Below are 22,714 nucleotides of genomic sequence, written 5' to 3' on the forward strand. Positions count from 1 at the left end.
TGCAGGTACTCATGTCCTCACAACAGCTGGCTCAACATCGCCTTTTTTCCAACATTTAGACGTGGGCGTTGTTCAGCGGGGAGATTTCTGCTGCGGCAGGCAAATGTGAAGAATAAAGCCCCAAACACAGCACACGCCGAGCTGACGTTTTCCTGCGCTGACTCCTCCATACCAAACCCAGAGCTTTGGGTAAGTTGGTGCTCGCTTTTATGGGAGGGGAGGAGGGCCGAGCAGAGGAATCACAGCCCTGCAAACTTCTCCTCCTCAGACACACCGCTGTCCGGACAGTTGGAGCTGGCTGAAGATGAGGTTTCAATCCTTGCTGCTGTTCTCAGGACTTTTTCTGTGCGCACTTCCCTCCCTGACAAACTGCGAAGAGCAGCGAATCCCCGAAGGTAAGGCAGGGATACAAACTTTGTCTTCACCACAGACAACACCGCTGCGACACGTTTATTAGCGCGTAGTTTCGAGGCTGTGGTCCGCGAGGACCCAGGCCCCCGGCACAGCCATCCACCTGGGAGAAAAGTCCGTCAAGAAGGGGAGACGAAGCAGCGCGCTTCTGCGTGTTTAGGCACAGCTTCCACGGCGCTGCACACGGCACGGTGCAGCAGACACACAGCCAGCCTTTCAGCATGCACGAGTGATCTGAAGTGATTTCACGGTGTAAAGAGCTGGCTGCGATAACGGAATGCTCTGAACATGAGCTGGGAAAGTGACGGCGCTGTGGAGGACCTCCATGCCGCTGACGTGGACAGGCTGTCGGCGCAGGAACACTGTACGCCATCGTTAACCAAACGCTAGGTGGCCACAGTGAAATGGTGTTAATGAAGCCTCTGGGCATGTTGAAAAACAAAAACGAGGCTACTGATTTGCGCACATGATGAGACTTATCCAAAACGCTTCACGAAGATAAAGCTGACATGTCTGCGAAGGTTCTCTCTCATTCAGGTCGTAGTCATCCAAAGAAAATTGAGTCCAATCGCACTCAACTCCATTTTCTTAAAGTTAAGATGCTTTTTTCCCTGTGAAATAATATGTACCATAAACCAAATCCTGTTCCCTGTTTGGTCAAACACACCCAAAGACTGGACCTTTGAAATGTTGTCCCTCCCTTAACAGAATCATCAGGACGATCTATGGAAAAATCAATGAAAAAAAAATATGAAACTCATCTAAAACCACATCAGAACCAACGTGTCCAGTCCTAGTAACATTTTCATTAGAAGTAAAAAGAAATAATTTTTCTATATACTGAAACAACACATTTTACACATAGCATCACTCAGCCTTAACAAACACTTTGCCCGTGATAGCTTGATTTCTTTTAAAGTCTTGGGAAATATGAAAAGTCTAGGTTTTTACCTCCGTCTTTTGATGCTTCTGATTTGATTTAGAGTTGCAGCTTGCAGTGGGGGAAAAGTGTTGAACACTCAACATTTTCATGTATATTAAAATAAAAGGAAGACTTTTGAATTAACTTCAAAAATCCACATACATAAATAAACTAACAAGACTATAATTAAAGTTGCGTGCTTATTTAATTTTTCTTCTTTCCACTTGATAACAAACAGAAACGTATTTACTTAGTGGTGAATAAGCCTCCTGCAGTGACAGCTTTAAGGCAGTCATTGTAGAGGGACACAACTGAATGCAGTGCTCTGCTGAAACCATTGTCTTTAAATCTTGAACATACTTTGAGGCCCTCTTTTCAAACCCTGATCTTCAGTTCCTTCTGCCAACGCTGAATTGTACTGAGGTCAGTGCTGTGTCCTCCAGACCAGGAGGGGTAGTCTATCGTTATCTGTTAGTCCCTGCACAGATGTGATGTATGTTGTTGAGAACGAACGTGCAGTAAAAGCAGTATAAAAAATTAGTCTGCCTAACTTCCACCCAGAACAGTCCGGTGATCATAGTTGATTCTGTCGCCTTGATTTTCTCTCTCTGAAATCCAATTGAGATTTTCCTTGGGTTTACGTTTTGGGTTATTATGCTGTTGGAAGGTCCATCTATGTGTCGTCCACGTTGGACGGACGGGTTAAACAATGATTCATCAATGTACTGTCAAATGAGCTGACCCAATTCAGTACTGAATCAGAAAATCCCTAAATCAACCATTTCTGCTGTAATAAAACCCCCCACCTGTGGGGCCCTTGTGGCTGCCGCTGTTGTGCGTGTTGTGTGATTTATGGTGTGTCAGGGCCACACAATAGATATGACAGAAACGGGTAGTGGTACTAGGTCATTATAATCAGCGCCAACAACTTTGAAAGCCGTCATTTGGATACATTTTAGAGTCAGGTGTCAAAGTGGCAGAGGAGGAAGTTGACCAAACTTATATCTTATGGCTTTGCAAGTCTCTATTAAAATACTGCAACAATACAATGAAACTGCGCAGCCATTTTAACAGTCACCATGCAGGTGTTATGCAACCTCTGGACAAAGCTAACACTTTTAATCATAAACAGATATGATGTAATTATAGCATTGTTGTGTTCTGCAAATATATTTGAGGCACTTTACTGTTAATGTTAAATTCTCTGCTAATATATAGTGATATTACAATATAATGAAATGGTAAAGTGCATTTAGGGGTCAGAATGTTAATACTAGACGATAAATCACCAATTACTTTTTTAGAAATGTTAGAAGTTATTCCAAGGAATTATTTGGGTATTGTTACTGAATCAATATTGAAACATAATGGATCAATGTTGAATTGATATCAATTTGAAATGAATTGTGAGGTCCATCTTTCTATCCGTAGAAAACTGTAAATGAGCTTCATCATGCCTTTTATAATGGAGTTTTCTGACAATTTTACCTGCTGCCTCCAAGTTTTTCTGGAGCAAGGAGCTCCTATGTGCGACTGGGTGATGCTGACGACTTCCACTGTAGACTAGCAAGCCATATTTGTTGATGGTGCTTGTGCTGTTGCCTTTTGTTGAAGACCAAAGAAAAAGGAATGCTTAACATTTTTCTGAATTCCTCTCCAATGTTGTTTCTCTCAGATAAACTTCTAGTTGTGACAGTTGCAACCAAAGAGACAGATGGCTTCAGGCGTTTCTTGAGGTCGGCTAAACACTTTAATTACAGTGTCAAGGTAAGAACCCCTATGTCAAGATTTGGATTAACATTCCTTTCATGATGTCTACCAATAATATTGTTGCTATCCATTCGTTAAAAGAAAACAAATTCCTGCCTCCACATATTTTTTCCTCAAAGTTAGTTTTTTTTTTTGTTTGTTTGTTTGTTTGTTTTACTTAATTCAATTTAAATGCAATTACAGCTTGTGTTAGGTGACCAGGTCAAGGCATTTTATTTTAGAACCAGAGGTATTTTCTTAGGCTTTCCATGCCATTAATGAGAGCAGCAGGAAACAGAGAAAGACGTGCAGCATAAATTCAGAATTGTACGAAATATATGCGTCTGTATTTTAAGGTTCTTGGTCGGAATCAGAAATGGAGAGGTGGGGACCACACGACAGCTCCAGGAGGAGGCCAGAATGTTCGACTCCTCAAAGAGGCTCTGGAGGAGATGAAGGACAGTGAAAAAATCATCCTTTTTATTGACAGGTAGCATTTCATATTTGACTCTCCATGTCACATACGATGAGCAGAGGGGCGCCCTGTTTTGTAAAGGTGCTACAGAAAGGTTTTCTCTGATCATGTGCTAAGAACTTAAGCCATTAGTGTGTTTACCAGACAGGAAGTTGTGCTTGCACATCCTCTCACAGGATGAATATGATAATGCAGTGTCATGAGACAGGTTAGTATGTAAACATCATGGATGCAGGATTCTTCCCTGTGGATGAGTAACCAGTCGTTTAATTTTATCAGAATCGTTAAACATACACTTAAAACATAACTATATACTTAAAACTGGATTTTAACGCCAAAGCTGTTGATGTGAAACTATAATGCTTTTGTACAACACTGTTTAGGATTTCCTGTCTTTCAGGCATTCTTGAACATGTCAATCTTAAGGTTGTGTGGTTAAACACTTAAATATAAGGGTGGGTTTTTTTGCATTCCCACGCAAGATAGTGAGTATCAAGAATCAGTGAAAGACAACACCACTGATGTATATTTAGTTACAAATTGAAAACTTCCAGCGTTCCTCTGTACATGCTTAACTTGGTGCAGCTGTTAGCTGATTTCTACTGAATGGTTTCCTTTTGATGTTTGATGACGTTTTCACAGTTCACTCTGGAAAACTGTATTTTTTATGCACCTTGGAGATGGAATTTCTTTTTCACTAAGCATAAAATGTTGCTATCAATCAATACTTTTGACCTTTTTTTCACAAAGCATGACCTTTTGAATGCTCCTTCATCCACATATTAGTCTTTTCATTTCAGGTCTGAGTTCAGTCTGCTGCAGGCCTGTATATGGCCACTTTTTAAGTGTAACATTTCAGCAGCCACCTGTCATTCAATAGTTTGGCTTATGATTGTTATTACTTTGTTTTGGTGTTTCAGTGAATAGAAAAGCGTGCTGTACATTTCAGCTTTACTGGCATCAGTGCTCTAAGTCACAACAGGGAGGCAGAGGGAAACAGTAAACCTTTCTACTCTCACTCTGTTTGACGCAGCTATGATGTGGTTTTCGCTTCGGGCCCCAAAGAACTGCTCAAGAAGTTCCAGCAGGCCAGACACAAGGTGGTCTTCTCCTCCGAGAGCCTGATCTGGCCTGAAAGACACCTCGAGGACAAACACCCCCATGTCAGGGAGGGCAACCGCTTCTTGGGTTCAGGAGGTAAGCCCACTGGTCCTGTCTGTCACACAGCTGGGTCTGGCCATATATCAGTGACGGTGTGGTTACATTTATTTTTTTGAGAATGTGACTTTTTTTTTTCCCTCAACTATCAATCTGTGTAGTTCTTGTGAAAAAGCCTACAGATCAAATGGCATGTGAGGTTTCTGGTCAGAGATGACCAGTGGTTAAATTGGGATTTGTTATGTGAGGGGAGTCTGCAGTCCTGGGATTGCCATGGGTGAACGTATTTATAGATAGCCAACCCTATGCTCTAACAATGAGGTGCTTATTGTGGTGTAATTTGAGTTGATGTCTCACTAATTTTAGCTTAACTCTGCCTCAAGCTTACTTAATGTCTAGCTATGTCAACAGCAAAAATCGCAACATCGTTTTAACCAAAATACTTGACCAGTTTGCATTCTGTTATTAATCCTGTCTGCTTCTGACCTACTTTTCTCTTACTTTGACATTCATGCTGTGACTGGCCGACAAACTGACAAGTGACTGAAGTTTGGTCTTGTTTGGTTTTGTTTTTTTGTTGGCGGCAATGAGCAGCAAAGAGTATTGTTGCTTCTTCTTCTTCTTCTTCCTCCTCTTGTTTCACTTCCCCCTGCTCCTCATTAACATTTATGGCAGCGGTGGCTTACATGTTATATTGGTTTCAAGGAGATCAGGGAAAAAGTAGAACCAGGTTGCGATTATGTGCTGTGGCTCAGCCCTGGCCTAATTTAACCCCCGGAGATAACTCACCCAACCCTAACCCGAACATTCTTGATGGGTCTTAATTCATCATTTATTAGATTTTTACAGCATAACCTTTGACATTTTTAGCGTTTTATTACTTAAAAGTTTGTATAGTCTGAAGGTAGATGCTGGGAGCTAAGACTTAAGTCTATATTAATACTGTGAAAATGTCAAGGTGTTCAGCTCAGAGCATAGCACGCAGCCTGTATTCAGAAAGCACTGATGTCATGAAAAAACAGGGATTGCGCTCCGTATTGCCTCAAGTCCAATCCACCTAAACCTACCATCAAACCTTGCAGGATTAGGTTTTCCCCAGTGCTCTACTATGTTGTGATATTTTGTAAGTCTTATGGCTACTGAAAAAAAAAAAAAAATACAGGGATTTTGTAGAGCATGGGCCTTATATACTATAATACCCACAAGCCATTGGCATGGCTTTGACTTTTTTGTAGGAAGGGATTTGTGACGAGGAGCAAGGTCTGGACCCAGAAGCAGACACAGGAAGCTCAGGCAATGAAGTAAAAATTTATTTAAAAGAAACAGAACAAAAACAAGAAACAAAACTAAACAAAGTAAGAAAAGAACACCAGGGCTGGACACAGCTGTGGTGACTGAGCTCTATGACACTAGCAAAGCTGGAACAATAGAAAACAAAAACTCAATTAACAAAAGGCGCTGCAAACTCCAGGTAGGTATGAGAACAAAGTACAAACAAAAGATCGTTAGCAGTGCTCAGAGGACGGAGCAAAGTATTAAACTCAAAATGGCTCAACGTGACGAAGGGACAAAGTAATGAACAGAAAATCTCTCGTAAAACCAGGACCAGGATGTACCGGGAAGGCAGTAGTGTAGTGTGTGCTGAGGCAATAAAAATTGAGCTTGGCTGTAGTCGTTAGCCCTCTCAACCTTTGACAGCATCATTTACTCTATCTATTACAATGTGGACATATACACGGAAATGAGAATCAATTTCAGAAACAGGCCAACCCTTGTACTATATTTTTTTACCTTCTGACTCATCCCTCTGGCTTTCCTCAGGTTTTATAGGCTACCTTCCTAACATCAAAGAAATGGTTTCTGATTGGCTGGGTGAAGATGCTGACAGTGACCAGCTCTACTTCACCAAGATTTACATCGATCCAGCGAAAAAAGTGAGATCTGTACTATTACATATTTTGTTTTCTTATTGATGCCATTCATGCCAACACCATATAAATACTAGTAACTAGCAGCTAGTTCTTAAGTAGTTCCAGAGAAAACCAGATGTTTGTTATATGATTCATCATATTTTGTCGATGCTGTCTGGCATGCTCTTTTTATTGTCATTATTTCCTGTCACTGCTGTGCTTTCAGTTTAGTGAGCTGCTGTTTAAATCTCTGAGACTCAACATTTGGTTCAGACTTGTTTCTCTTTCACTTGCTCAGTCAGCATAATCTCCTTTATTCCTGGTGGGCTAATAATTTGTAATGTCTCAGAGACGTGCAATGGTGTTTATTAAGGTCAGGTTAACAACAATATTAGGGTAAAGTGTTTTTGGTGAGTGATTGGAGTGAATGAATGTACCATTTGATCTAAATGCAGTTAAACAAACCCTGTAAATAATAATAATAATAATACAAAAAAACATAATTCCGTGTTTCAGAAATCCATAAATATCACACTGGACAGCAAATGCAGATTGTTCCAGAACCTCCATGGAGCCCTTGGTGAGTCCTACCTGTGAAGTTTGTGAAGTAGACATGAAGCATCCTGTAGCACAGTGGCCGGTGTACTGGAATCAGAGGTCTCTGATGCACTGCTAAAAAACTTCTATCAAAATCTGTCTATATGCAGGAGAAAATGTGAGGACTTCTAGGTCCCTAACCACCTTCCTCCTGCTGATTAACACTGTTAGTGCGCACAGCTGGCATGTACTGTACACACACATTGTCATTTGCAGTAGCTAAAATAGGCTTTTTGTAATGAGGGTTTACTGATTGTCAGCTTTCCCTTCATTTATTAGCAGATCAAAAACACAGTGTTTTACTGTAAGAGACAACATTGACTTTTTTTCCTCACACTGACTGGAGGGAAGAACAAGATATATTGTGTTTTTGTTCTTAGCATGAAACACTCATTGTCTGTCAGTCTGCTACAGTGACATATAACTACTGGAGCATGTATTATGATACTGATACTGCTCCTAGTATTACTATTACTATAGTCAAACAATAGTACATTGGGTGGAACAAAGACACCGGTTACAACTCTTTCAGGAAATGTGCTTGTGATCAGAGGCTAGTCTGTCTGATCAGTTATCTGGTTAATCTATAGCTGAGGGTTAGGGTTAGAGATGGAGGCTCCTACGGTATAGTGTTTCTGGGTGATGGGTTCCTGAATGTAGAAGTTAGCAAGCTGCCTGATTGTTAAAGACTGTGAGATGAAAAAAAAAAAAAATTCCTTAGTTGCTGAACAGTTTGTGCTTTACAGTTTGCTGAGCTCATGATTTGAGTTTTGAAGATCAACAGAGAAGTGACAGTTATTTTTTTGTTGAATAAAATGCTCACTGGCTGAGTGAAACTGTCACCATCTGATATTGCAGGTCTACATTAGTGAATTTTTAACTCATTAATGTTGAGCTTTATTATGTGGAGCTTCATTAGTAATGTTTTCTTTTCCCCAGATGAAGTGGTCCTTAAATTTGAGGATGGTCGGGTACGAGCCAGAAATGTACTGTATGACACTCTGCCTGTCATCATCCATGGAAATGGACCAACCAAGGTAATGATCTACCAGACCATAATGGCCGTAACATGATGAACACAATAGCCTGAAGTAGCTAACCATGTCTGAAGGACTTGGCTGAGACATGCCCCATAGGATCCACATGCTTAGAAGGTTAACAGATGAAAGTACCTCTGAGAAAAGCATTACCTAAAATCAGCTGCTGTGGTTTAAACGGCCTTCAGCTTTCTAGCTGGTGTCTCCTGTTTATCTGTCAATGTGCATATTTCTTAGATTTATACCTTAGTTCTGTGACTGACCAAACTGAAATGCTGAACTCAAGGATCCAAATGCAGAATACTCACTCAAGGCTAAGCTAGAACAAGTGGTCTCTTTATCTTTACACATAAAAGGAAACGTACTGAAAGGGGGAAGTAGACTTCCATAAACAGGAGCAATGACCTAATATGGAATCTGACACGGTGACCAGCAATGCAATCAGGCAGAAGGAAAAATGATTAGGGATCTGGAGTACAGGGAAAACAGGATCATCCAAAGGTAGTAAAAAATGCACAATATGTAGATTACTAAACACTTAGAGAGCAGACTGTGTGGATCCATACTAGTCCTAGGGAGGACCATGGGTCAAATACTGGAGAGTTGATGTGGATCAGGTGTGCAGGTGAGAGAGAGAGGAAGGGAGAGGGAGAGATAGGATAAGTGAGTGAGAGAGAGAGCGAGAGAAAGAAAGGGGCTGGGACCATGACTGGAACACTACAGCTACAAGTAACAGGTGGAAGACTACTATTATTTAAAGGCACATTGATACTGTTTAAGTACCAGTTCACAGAATATTACACATAGCCTGTGTTCAGAAACCGAAGCCCAATCTAATCTGAACTGATATTCACCAGCCCCACTGTCTGAAAGACAAAGACAGCTCTGTCTCTGAGCAAAGAGAGTGAGAGACAGAGTGGTTCCAAAAGAGGAGCAGTTTGAAGGCAGACAGAAAAGAGGGACAAGGCTTCATTTCTCTTTGACAGTTCAACAGCAAAGACCAGAAGAGCAGAACCACAGCAGTTTTTCTGCTGTTGGAGCTTCAGTTCTCTGCAGTGACTGGACAATATGTGTCCGCAGTCGTCACAGATGGAGAGGATGTCTACAGCAATCGACATAAATGTTACAGAACATCATGGTGGACAGACGATTGAAAGAGAAAACAACCTTAAATCAGATAGATTTCGTCTGACAGAGACATGTTCTCTGCTTTTAACCACAGATTCAGCTCAGGGAGGTCAGTCCATATCACAGTCTACAGTTCAGACCAAACCAACAGCATGAAGACAGTTTGGTTACTGTGTCTGTGAGCAGAAGAATGACTTTGTCCCTCCTCTTGGGATTTTTACTGGACATACAAGGCTAAAATTTAGAAAACATGCAGAGCCTGAATTTTTTCAGGGGGCGGGGGTTCAACAGTAAACAATTTTATTCTGATTCTAAATACAAAACAGGAAGTACTTTCTGTCAATATTCTCTATGAGCGATACAGATTCTCAGCTGAGGGAATACGTTACATATGCAATCTTGTTGAACCATATGGAAGTGATGCGACCAAACGAAGCCATGCGCTTACAGTAATAAGAACAAGTCATAGGTACACAATGTCAATCATACTCAAAACATTTTAAAGTAACATTTACTGCAGTACCTTTTTGCTGTACTCCAGTTGCTCGATCTCAAGTTTTAGTTTTTTGATTTCTAGCTCTGTTTTCTGATTATCCAGCTCTACATGGTTTTTATAAAGGCCCCTCACATCGTCTGCTCCAACATGTATTAATAGGACTGAAGCAACAGAGATGAGTGGGATAGCCTTTTCAGTTATGGTGGTGTACTGTGGTCAGTCACTTATGCGTTCTTGGACCGCATGGTGGAGGCCACAGGTTGGACAATGTCCTCTTGCTGTGACATTAATTAGCAAGAAGCGTCATTATTTCTAATTTTCAAAGATGAACTTAGATTTTACAATAAATTCTTTAGATTATTAAGATATCTACCCCCACAGGTCCCTCTGAATACTCCTCATTGTTGATCTCCACCTGTGGAATAGTTTGAGAAATAAACAAAGTGGATTAAACACAGCAAACAAAGATAAGAGTACATGACAGAGTTACCTCTGTGTGGGGGTCAGCAAGGGTGTGTCCTTCAACTGTAAATTACATACCTGTGTGTATATAACCGGTGCTCCCTTGTGTGTCAGTGCCGTATTTGCTTGTCTCATAGAGCAGCATCCAGCGTTTCAGTAAGACACTTCCCCCATGTCTGACTGTTTGGTTCTTGGTGCCTGCCGATTATGTACCTCTGCCTGTTTGACTGCCTTACTGGATTTGACCCCTGGACTGAATTAAAGACCCCGAGAACTGATTTCTGCCTGCCTGCATTTGTGTCGCCAGTCCCTGTGTTCTTCACACCCCCACCCCTCTCTACTGTCCTTGAATCCTAATGCACCACTCCACATCTAAGGTCACTCATTCACAATGCAGAGGTAAGCTTCCTCAAGTGGGATGGAGGAAGCACAACAAAGGGGAAATTTCGATTTGGGAGGACTGGTGATGGTCATAGACACTCACTGAACTAATGAAAGAAAGAAACTGATTTTTGGCACTTAAATCCACAAATATAGATTGTATAAATATGAAACACCAGAAAAGTGTACAACATGGAGTTAGTTACATGACAGTCAGGCTTTCAAGACCATTCATGTATTTTATTAAGATATTAAAAATCATTTTATCAGCCATTCTGAACTGTTGATGAAATTGAGATGTGAAAATGTAAAAGAACACTTGTTTGTTTTCCAGCTCCAAATCAACTACCTTGGTAATTACATCCCCAACACATGGACATTTGAGACTGGATGCACAGCGTGTCAAGAGGATCTCCGACCTCTCACAGGTCTTCAGGTATGTTTGCTAGCTCTTGGTCACAACATCCTGTAACTGGCAATTTGATTGTATACAATATTTCAAGCAACTAAATGTATTTAGTAATGAGAAAGTGCATTTCAACTGTTTAGTTTTTCCCCATGTTTATCTCCATGTTCCTGCAACGCCTGCTGCTCCCATATCTTCATGAACTCCATCATATGTTCCTGCTGCACTTGTATTGAATATCCCCTCCTCCTGCCCTCATTCTCTCCCTACTCTTCCCAACTTTGCCCCCATGCCTCTCTCAGCCTCTCTTTCTCTCTCTCTCTTCCACTCTCAAACCAACCGGTCGAGGCAGATGGCTGCCCCCCACTGAGCCTGGTACTGCCCGAGGTTTCTGCCATTGTTGCCAAGTGCTTGCTCATTAGGGGATCTGCTGGGTCTCTTTAAATCATTTCATAAAGAGTTTGGTCTAGACCGGCTCTATATCAGAATCAAAGATTCCTTCTTGATCCCGAGGGGAATTGCCTTCAGTTACAGATGCTCCTATTCAGTCTTAAAGAAGTAGGAAAGTATAAAGTAAAGTTTAAACATAAGTACTAAAATAAAATAAAATATATCTCAACACTAAAACATAAATGCACATTTGTTCCTGTATAAATAAAACAACATTTTCCAACATTTGAATATAGAATATTGCACATGGATGTAGTTATTGCACATTATTAAAAGTCCAGAGTAAACCAACTGACTCGGAGTGTCTGACAGTCAGAGTGAGGAGTTTCTGTCTGATGGCTTCAGGCAGGAATGATTTCCTGTGACGCTCCGTGGTGCATTTAGGTGTAATCAGCCATGTGCTGAATGTACTCCTGTAACTGGCTAGCACGTCGCGGAGTGGGTGGGACACATTGTCCAAGATGGCTCGCAGCTTGGACAGCATCCTCCTCTCAAGACACCTCCATCAGAGAGTCCAGCTTCACTCCCACAACGTCACTGGCTCTACGGATCAATCTGCTCAGTCTGTTGGTGTCAGCTGCCCTCAGCCTGCTGCCCCAGCACACCACACCATACAGGATAGCACTGGCTACAACAGACTCGTTTAACATCCTGAGCATAGTCCTGCAGATGTTAAAGGACCTCAGCCACCTGTAAAGGGCGTCAGTGTTTTTAGCCCAGTCCATTTTTTTGTCAATGTGTACTCCAAGATATTTGTGCCGATGACCCCTGTTGGATGGAAACAGGAGACCTTCTCAGGTCCACAACCAGCTCCTTGGTGTTTGCCACATTGAGCTGCAGGTGGTTCAGCTCACACCATGTAACAAAGTTGTCCACAGCAGCCCTGTACTCAGCCTCATCACCTCATCACCCCCGTGGATACATCCAACCACATATGTAAAGTGCCTTTAAAGTGCCTAAAGTTATGATTTGGTGCTATACAACTAAATCTTATTTGATTTGATTTTTCTCATGGCCCTCAGGTGATACTTGTGGTTTTTCCAACAGGAGAGTGAATATCCACTGGTGATGATTGGGATCTTCATTCAGCAGCCCACCCCGTTTGTCACAGTGTTTTTTGAAAGACTACTGAATCAGCAGTATCCCAAGAACAGGCTTCAGCTCTTCATCTACAACAAGGTAACAGGACTGCATTAGCAGGGTGATTTTGTTGGACATCGCTTAATCTTAAATTCAGCCTGTGTGAAAACCACACACCACCACAGCTGATGTGAAAATAATATTGTCAAGAAGGAATAAAGTGGCAAATGAGTGGCAAATGAGCAAATGAGCAAACTTTATTTGCTTCAGGAACGTGCAAATAATAAAAAAAAAATAATAAAAAAAAAGATATAGCAAATAATTTACATCTGATTCTAACTCAGCTTAATATGAACACCGACATCACACACCCAACACTGCTGATGGTAAATTATTTATGATTTGACTTTAGTGTAAATACGACTTTTGTAACTGTTTCTTTCCAGGCTAAGCAGAATTCATCTGCATTACTGGATCGCCACTTCCTTTATAACTGTAATGTGACGTTTGCTTTAAGGCACGAAAACCGGGGTGCCAGGCTCCTCTCTTTCATTACTTTCTTCTTCAGAAGAGCCACAGAATCAAGATTTGGACACAGTGAAGACTTAGTGCTATTCACAAGGTCATCAGTCCATGTGGGGGAGAAGTGCTTTATTGAATTTAGACATGGCAGTTTAGCAAATGATGTCTGAATATTCTCCTTAAATTTGGTCACAGCATTTTCAGATAAACATCTGATATAGATGAAATTATTCCTAGATGCTGAGCAGCTAATTATTGGAAACTAAAATGTAATTAAGAATGACTGGAGAGAAGAGGGTTGTCAGGAAACATTAGGTCAATTTCAGTGCCATATTATATGCTGTAGATTGACTCATCCTGCTGAAGCCAGGTGTCAGTGATACAGAATAAGTCCATGATATGATCAGTGATCAGATCATCAACTAACTGGAGTTTGGATGATAATAATCTAATATTCAATGTAATGCCATGATTCCTTGATATGAGCGGCCCCATCCACAGTGGGATGGATGCCATCGCTCCTAATCAGAACAGATCTCCCCCATAACAACCTGACTGGACTCCTGCAACTCCGTACATGGGTTTAGAGCAGGCTTGCAGCTAGAGCAGAAAACTGTCGCTTGCCACTTGATCACATCACACCTGTGCAGCTCTCCCTCCAATGGTTTCCTGTTAGTTACAGTATTGTTTTTAAAATGCTTTTGCTAACTTTGAAATCTTTACTGGACTGGAATTGTCCTACCTTTCTGAGCTTCTTCAACTCCACACTCCATTTAAGAAACGCAGGTTGACCAGTCATCTGCTCCTGGACGTCCTGAAAGCTATGTTCAAAACCAGGGGGAACCGAGCCTTTGTGGTGGCTCCCCTTAGCCTCTCCCCTGACTCTTGAACATGTTAAATTACTATCGAAAACGCCCCTCTTCTTTCTTGCCTTCCCTCTGCATTAACAATACCATCATTTCACTACCAAAAGATTAACTCAGTCCCTCATTAAAAGGATCAGTAAAAGCTTTGGCACCCGTCATATGCAGATTTAGTACTGCTCAATGTGCCGATGGAAATTTTGAGCTTATTTTCACATGCTTTTTTTCTCCTCTCCCACCAGGAGGCTCATCATGATCAGCAAGTCAGCTCCTTCCTGCAGGAACATAGACACCTTTATCACAATGTCAAGTTCATCGAGTCCACGGAGGACATGGATGGAACTGCATCCCGCAACCTTGGCTTGTGAGTTGTAACCAGCTGTTGACTGTAGTACTCCTCTTGAGTAAACATCATATGTGGGATACATGCTTTATAGGTCCCATATTATACAAAGTAAAATTCCTGTGTCTTCTATGATTATTAAGCAGGTCTAAGTTCTAAATCAGTACAATGAAAAGATCAAAGTGGTCAGTCTGCACATAATCTCTCTTCAGGAACTGAGCCTTCAATCAGGCATTGAGGATTTCTGTAACTTTGTGATGTCACAACAAATAGAATACTTCCACTATCACTCACCTGTTTTATTGCCCAAAGAGTTTCCATTAGTCAGGTCTATATGACTAGATATGGCAACGTTGCACATCTCTTGCTAAATTTGGAGATTGTTGTTACTTAAGAAAATTGCATGTAAACAACAGACATACCAGCTGCTCAGGAAGTGCAGATAAGAGCAAGAATGTGTTCTATACAACTACTTCCATTACATGTATCTATATTAAGAAAGGAAGCAAGGGATTAACTAAACATCCAACATTAAACGAGAAGGAAAGAGGAAGCAAAATCACCTGCAACTGCTTAGAAATATAGCAGATCTGAACAGAATGCAAATGCAAACAGAAATAGCAGAAAAAGAAAAAAGATAATGAGAAAACTGCATCACAGTCACTGACACATTGAACAGATAATTCTTTCCATTCTACAGTGGAAAAGACAGGAAGGAAGAAAGTTAGAAAGGCTTTGTAGCTCCAGGTGAACCTGAGGAACCCCAGTGCTTTTGATTTGAAATTATTATAGGAAGCATTGAGTTTATGTTATGTTGTATGTTATGTATGTTATGTTACAGGAACACAGAGTGACTTAAAACAAGGCTTCACACGGAAATAAAACCGTTTCAAATTTTACATTACACATTCAAATGAAAGGTATTAAGGTTAAACAAAAGTTCAAGTTATTGTGGGTTCCAAAAATAGGCTGTGAGGTGTATACGAGAAAAAAAAGATGGTCCATCTCTCCATGGTGGTTTGAAACTGACCCCAACTTCCAAGTCTCTCTCTCACACTATCACTTTAATAAAGACAGTCCCCTGTCATACAGCATATGAACATTACTCCATCAGAAGTACAGCTTGAACAAATGGGTAACAATGCTGGCCATGCTGAAGTTAAAGTTATATTCCCTGACTTTGCATTCAGTCAAACGCTGCACCAAACAAATTACAGCACAAAATAAACATTTCTTTTCGTCCCTTCTTACAATGTTAAAGAAGTAAGTAAACCAATTAAAACAAACAATAACAATTAATCAATCAGTGTAGCATCATAGTGATGGATCTCTGTCATGACTAAACATTCATGTTGCTTATGTGTCATTGTTGCTCATATGGTTCTGCTTCCTTTCAGTGATTTGTGCCGCAAAGACAAGGACTGTGACTACTTTTTAAGCTTGGACATTGAAGTGGTCTTAAAGAATGAGAACACGCTCAAAATTATCATTGAGCAGAACCTGTGAGTAGATTTATCAGCCACCTACCATCAACAAAAATATTCAATGATAATTTTGTTGATATGTGTAGTCATAAGAACAGCTTCAAGAAATTGTCTTCATTACAGTCATTTATTTACTCATGTCTACTCATTTGTGTATTTTTCAAGATGAGGACTCATGCTAAAGCTCTTGTTGTTGCTGTTTAGTCCTATTGTAGCACCGATGATAACTCGAACTGGAAGACTGTGGAGTAACTTTTGGGGAGCCCTGAGTGCAGATGGCTACTATGCCAGGTCTGAGGACTACGTGGACATAGTTCAAGGACGTAGAGTGTAAGTTCCCCAAGCCAGTGTTTTTTCAAGCCAGATAACAAATGCTCAGTCTTTGCCAGGCTACAGTGCATGGTGTACGATATGCATCAATAGATAGAAATGTGACATTTGAAATGAAATTTTGATGAAGTTTATAGTTAGACCTAAGACCGTGTCAACTAAAGGAGAACGGTGGACACAACAGGCAAGTGTTGATTTTACTGTGCTGATAGTCACCATAACTGAGCTCTGGCATTGTGAGCTCTGAGACATTGTGCCAAATGCTTTGTAGGGTTGTCTTTTCACAGACTAGAAAGACACCGTACAATCCCTTGCAGATGTGAAAAAGGTCCCATTAAACAACCAACTGCAATCTGATGAAATTGCCTATTGTGTGTTTCACCATATAAATATATGTCTTCATAGTTGTAAATGAATGCCTGTCCAACAGTCTGATGTGGCCATTTATATTTTGTAGAACTGTGTGCACCTCAGATTCTCTCAGCCCTTTCTTGCCCCTTCAGGACACTGGTCAGTCACAATATGTGAAAAAAAAAAACAACAACTAGACATAAATAGAATGTAATTCTTCAGATCATCAGATCAATAGTTATGCGCATTTGCTTTATTGACAATGTGGGTGCTGGATGGGTAAAGGACAAGTGCAGCTATCAAGGATACTCAGCTTTGCTTTGTGCTGAGTGTAAGACAGCCACGAGATGTGTATGAGTATGTGAACTTGATTAACAACAGGTAAAAACGGTGGTGGGTTGTTGACAGGACTGGATCAGGCTTCTCTCTGATTACATTAGAGCATAAAGTGTTTCACAGCCTGCTGATGACATCAGATTATGTTGTTGCTGTGTAAATGTCTAAAGCTGTACTGGTTTCCAGGGGTGTGTGGAATGTGCCGTACGTGTCCAGTGTGTACCTGATAAAGGCCGACCTTCTCCGTACAGAGCTTACTGAATACGATCTGTTTAACTCGAATAGTTTAGACTCTGACATGGCATTCTGTGACAACGTGCGCAACAAGGTGGGTGAGAGAGGAAGAGGGCTTTCCATGCTAACCTAGTGGAATTATATTAGTATTTTGTTGTTGTATAGTTTTTTCTTACATCTAATATTAAATATTAAATGTAAAATGTATCATTATAATAATTGACCTGTTATGTATCTTTCTCTCAGGGAATCTTCATGTATGTGAGCAACATGCACAATTTTGGTCGCATCCTATCAACAGAAAACTACAAGACTAGCCATCTTCACAATGACCTGTGGCAGATCTTTGAAAATCCAGTGGTGAGAAAACATAAGATGTTCATGTCTCCACCACAGAGCGAGTAGTGTATAGTGGTATACATTGGTACTAGTTGTATACAGCAGTAGCAGGTATTGAAAGTAGTGTATAGTACTAGTTATATGCACAACAACCACTCTGCCAATCTGCTTAGTGTTTCGCTTTGTTTTGTTTGTTTGTTTTTTTCAGGACTGGCAGGAGCGCTACATTCATAAAAATTACACTCTCATCATGAAGAACAAGCTGATTGAAACTGTGAGTTCAACATTCGTCATCCGACATACAGTTTACACTGCTGCAGAGTGTACACACAGGCTGATGTTCAGAACAGAATCGCATTTCCTTCAGTGGCACAGACTAAAGACGTGTTGATCTTAATTTAAAAAACACTGAAGATAGTAAGGGGATTTTCACAAATGGGTATAGATGAATTTGAAAATCTAACATCCTTAAGTGATGCAGATGTGTTGTGTCCTCTCTCCGTCAGCCTTGTCCAGATGTGTACTGGTTCCCCGTCTTCTCTGATGTTGCTTGTAACCACCTTATCGAGGAAATGGAGCACTTCGGGAGGTGGTCTGGAGGAAAAAATACGGTACGTTGTCATAAGGGTGCTTTTTTTATTTACTCATGTCAGTGATTTGACTCAAAAGGTTGACAGTACGACCACTATGATTATTAGCAGCTCTGATTTCAGTGCCAAAAGAACCAGTTTTGGTAATATTTAAAGACAGGGGTATTTTCTAAACTGGTTAATTTGTGGTTTTGTTTTGTTTTTGTTTTTTTTGGTTTTCAGGACACCCGAATCCAGGGCGGCTATGAGAACGTGCCCACCATTGACATCCACATGAATCAAATTAACTTTGAGAAGGAATGGCACAAGTTCTTACTTGAATACATTGCACCAATAACAGAAAAAATGTATCCTGGTTACTACACCAAGGTAAGTCTCTGGAACAAAATTGTCATCAGCATCATTAAAACAGATAAGAACTGCATTACTGTATAGTTAATACCTCATCACTACAGGAGCACTTCTTGGTTGTTACAATATTATCGCACCTTCTAAGAACACATTGGGAAGAAAAGCAGTCTTGGCTGTGGGGGATTTCAAACAATGATCCTCATCGAATCGCTGCTGCTCGCTGAAGGCATCGTGTCTTAATTTATTCTTTCTTACAGAGTGGACACTGCTGTAGTGCTCATACCGCATTTCTCAAATTTCACCTGTCAGTCCAGTACAGCAGTAAATTGGGCAGGTCCTGTTTGTTTTCTGCAGGTACAATGTCAGATATCTGGTCTTAGCTAGACATTAAACTTTCATTTGTCACAAAATAGCAACTGAGTAACCTTGCGATTTCATCTTGAGGACCTAAGGGGTAATTTATTAGAAGAAAGAGTTTTGACTTTGGGCATCATCTACTGATTTATCTAGTGTGTTAGAGGACTGATAACCCAAAGCCTAAATACAATAAAACCTGACCATACGCATGTTGTTGCTCTGTAAGGTCAAATTGTGGCAGCGCAATCTAATGCAAATGAGCTGACATCTTCTCAGGGGGCTTGTTAATCACTGTTTTAAAGGGGTCGGGGGCTGGGTGCTGTCAGTGTGTGTTTTTTCTGTCCAACAATGTTGTCTCTCATCAGTGTTCAACTCCCTTGAACTTTGTGGTGAGGTACAAACCTGACGAACAGCCGCTGCTCGTCCCTCACCATGATGCCTCCACATTCACTATTAATATAGCTCTCAACAGCAAAGACATTGACTACCAGGTAAATGAGGAGGAGCTGGCAGGTAATAGAAGCTGCAGGACATGATGATGCAGGTGATCTGTGGCTCTTTCTCTCTGCTTCTCTGCTCCATCTCTGGAAGTAAAGGCTGAATCGGAAGCAGGCTGATGCTTAAGCAGGAGCTCAATCGAGTGGTGTACATCTGTACACACACTCGGGTATCTCTGGCCAGACGAGCAGTTTCTGTGTGAATGCTTGCATGATTCTTTTCTGTCTGTGTGTTTACAGGCTCACTTTGACTTGGCCTTTGTAGTTAGATATAAACCAGATGAGCAGCCCTCTTTGAGGCCACACCATGACGCCTCCACATTCACTATAAACATTGCACTCAATCAAGTGGGCCTTGATTACCAGGTGAGTGTGTTTGGAGGTTGGTAGAAATGTGACATTTCCAGCAGGTGTAAAACACGAGAACAAGCTGTTCATTACTCAACACATCAGGTATGTAACGAAAAGCTCAGCTGCTTTAATAGAGAAATCTACTTAAAATCTTCATTTGCAATATGCTGTGCGTGTTATTTTGAGCAGCTGTATCACACAGACAGTTTCCATAAATTGGAATTAAGGGATCAGTAGCGCAGCTGTCAGTAGAATAAACAACTAAAGCTGCTCAGGACAGTTGTATGTTCAGATGGAGACGGCTATTACTGTGTTCCCTTAAAAGTGATTAAACAATCTGTTTAGACATTGCGTGCAGGTTCATGACGAGTAGCAAAGGGCCATGTGTCCCGTCACATCTGCAAATTAAAACCCTCATGTGCCTTTTGAAGGTCCAGCAGTGAAACAGTATAAATCCAATTTCAAGTCTGACAGTTTGTGGAATAGCTGTTTCATGTCCACTTATCCTGCACCTGCCGCACCACACAGAATTATTAAGTGTTGCCGTCTTCTAATTGAAGCTCTAAATAGAAAGGTAGTTAATAATAGAGACCTTGACATCGTGACACAACACACTCAGAGCAACTTATGACATACATACACAATGTATAGAGGGTGGGTGAAACATGGAGGTAGTAGGGGAACCAGGGCCAATTGGAGTGTTAATCCGCTGTGAGGACTGAGGTTGAAAATAATTTCATTTTCATTATCATAGTAGAGGATAAACAACACAAATGTTTCATAAAACATGATTCCACATCACATCAAATCATTCATCATATTTCTGGCATGCATATCTAACTGGACTGGTGTTTCACACTTTCCATTTGTGTTGTTCCTATTTGTGAGTTTGCCTTCTTTGCATGCCACCTAAAGCTGAGGCTAAGGACCTTGTTTTCATTAAAGCATCCATGTTATTTCCCTGCATCTTCAAATTGGATCAAAGAATCAATGAACTGGAGCTCATCGTGAGATGAGAGCATACCTATCAACATGTTTTCAACTTATCAGTAGTTATTACAACATTGTTATCTGAGCACTGAGTTATTGTTATTGAAAAATTATTACCACAGCTGTACATGAATACTCTATTGTGATTACCACATTATTGCTACATTATTATATGATAACACAAGAAGTAATTGCTATACTCATACAGGAGTACTTACTACTATATAGGTTATATAATTTTTAATGCAAAGTGATTGTAGAATTTGATCATTATGAAAATATAGCTAAGACAAGCAATACAAACATTTGGACAGTGTCTGGTGTTAAAGGTGTTGTGCTATGACTGCAGGGTGGAGGCTGCAGGTTCCTACGCTACAACTGCTCCATTCAGGCTCCTCGTAAGGGCTGGGCCCTTATGCACCCGGGCCGCCTTACTCACTACCATGAAGGCTTGCCAACAACAGCTGGTACCCGGTACATCGCAGTGTCCTTTGTTGACCCCTGAACTCCCAGTGATGTCAAACCCAACCAGCTAGTCCAGACGAAGCAGGATTGATGCTGTTCACATCCTTTAGCCTCACAGCTGTACATTATTCTCAGACCTAAAGTAGTTACTTGTTTCATTAACTACCTAATATTTTTTCTGTCTCACTTGCAGATTGACATTTTCTAATAGTCACTCCAATCAGCTGTTATCAATAAGAGAATTTCACTTTTCTGTGTCTGAAAACCACAGGTGCTAAGTGGAATGAGTATTAGTCGTACAACACTGGCCTCTGTGACAAACACCAGCTAGTGTCTGTATTATTGGCAATATAAACACTGAATGAAGTGGAAGGAATGGACGGTTAGTGGAGACTCTCCCTGCCTAGTGGATTATTTTGACACCAATGTAATAGCTTTATTTTGAAAATAGTCTGGCTACTTGGAGGACATGACACAAACATTCATACACATTGGTGTGAGACGTATTGCTTCAGTCCTCAGTGTAAATTAACCAATGCCATTTGATTTTGTTTTTGATAGTTTTGTTTTTTCTGAAGAACAAAGTGTCAGATCTTCATTATGTGTTCAGTATTTCACTTGGGTTAGTCTTCTTTGCTCAGCAGTAATCTCAGAGTTCAAAGGTTGATGAGCAGTTAATGTACATCCTGTCACCAAAACCATGAAGGTAACAAGAGACTGGAGTTGTCATCAAGAAAAGTTATATTACTGAATCCACCATGGCCATAAGAACGGCCCAGCCCGTCATCTCCTTCTCACTGGTCAGGGACGTGGGGGGGTGCTGGAGCAAATCCCAGCTTTGTACTCCATCCTAGTCTGCAGATCAATTACATCATTACAAACCACGTCTGATGTCAAATCCTATTTCTGCAAAGAAAAATGCCCCCCAAAAAATGCTGATTTAACATTTTGTTAAACATTATGAGTGTCATTCTACTGATTCATAACTTTCATATGTAACCATTGTGCAGCTGTTGGGTCTATATCTCAGGCCCCTGTTTGGTCTGGTCAGTTTGGTCTGATCTGATCTGGTCTCTCAGGAATCAACAAGCTTTGACTTCATTTAGATGCTTTTGTAAAAACTTTTTTGTTGTTTATTTTACTTAGAAGTTAAAAAAATGTATCCAAAAGAAGTTTTGCTTCTCTTGAAATGAGACACTCCAAAGCCTGTTACACCTGTTATTTATTTTCTGAATATTTTAATTGATAGCTCCCACTCTTTCTTTTGCAATATTGCTGCCTTTTGGAATCAGTTTTTTTTCCCCTCTGTACAGTCAGTCAAGTAACATAATTGACTCTTTTGTAACATTTCACTGATCTAAGACTGTTAATAAAAACAATGAATCCATATTCAGTCCAAAGTCCTCTTTTGAAAATCATGGTGCATCATGGTTATAACACCAAACTTAATGACCCTGTCCATCAGGACATGCTCACAGTGCCATGAGCTGAAGACTACCAAAGCTACCTCAGTGCTTTGCTGCATTGATGCAATCATTTGTATCACAAAAGGACCACAGCCAAAGAATTTCATGAAGAAATGAACTTTCACCACTTAATTGCTTTATTGTGTACGATTATGATTGATCTTTTGAGAGTAAAATATCAGC

General features: G+C 40.6%; 1 protein-coding gene across 2 annotated transcripts; it reads left to right on the forward strand.

The window, feature by feature from the left end:
* plod1a (procollagen-lysine, 2-oxoglutarate 5-dioxygenase 1a) lies at positions 1-22,454 on the forward strand. 2 transcript variants are annotated; one of them, XM_029506687.1, is made up of 20 exons: positions 1-189; positions 269-395; positions 3,009-3,100; positions 3,439-3,572; positions 4,591-4,754; positions 6,537-6,649; positions 7,142-7,205; positions 8,162-8,259; positions 11,061-11,162; positions 12,630-12,761; positions 14,290-14,411; positions 15,788-15,892; positions 16,079-16,204; positions 17,078-17,219; positions 17,372-17,485; positions 17,673-17,738; positions 17,971-18,075; positions 18,277-18,423; positions 19,500-19,625; positions 20,950-22,454. In XM_029506687.1, the coding sequence occupies exons 2-20, from the start codon at positions 305-307 to the stop codon at positions 21,103-21,105; spliced, it is 2,199 nt and encodes a 732-aa protein (XP_029362547.1). In that variant the 5' UTR covers positions 1-189; positions 269-304; the 3' UTR covers positions 21,106-22,454. The 2 variants fall into 2 exon arrangements, with proteins under 2 accessions (XP_029362547.1, XP_029362546.1); XM_029506686.1 differs by lacking the exon at positions 19,500-19,625 and adding an exon at positions 19,128-19,253 and having other exon boundaries at positions 71-189.
* The last annotated feature ends 260 nt before the right edge of the window (positions 22,455-22,714 follow it).

The sequence above is a fragment of the Echeneis naucrates genome, chromosome 7 (assembly GCF_900963305.1).
Source record: "Echeneis naucrates chromosome 7, fEcheNa1.1, whole genome shotgun sequence".
In the NCBI taxonomy this organism is placed as follows: Eukaryota; Metazoa; Chordata; class Actinopteri; order Carangiformes; family Echeneidae; genus Echeneis; species Echeneis naucrates.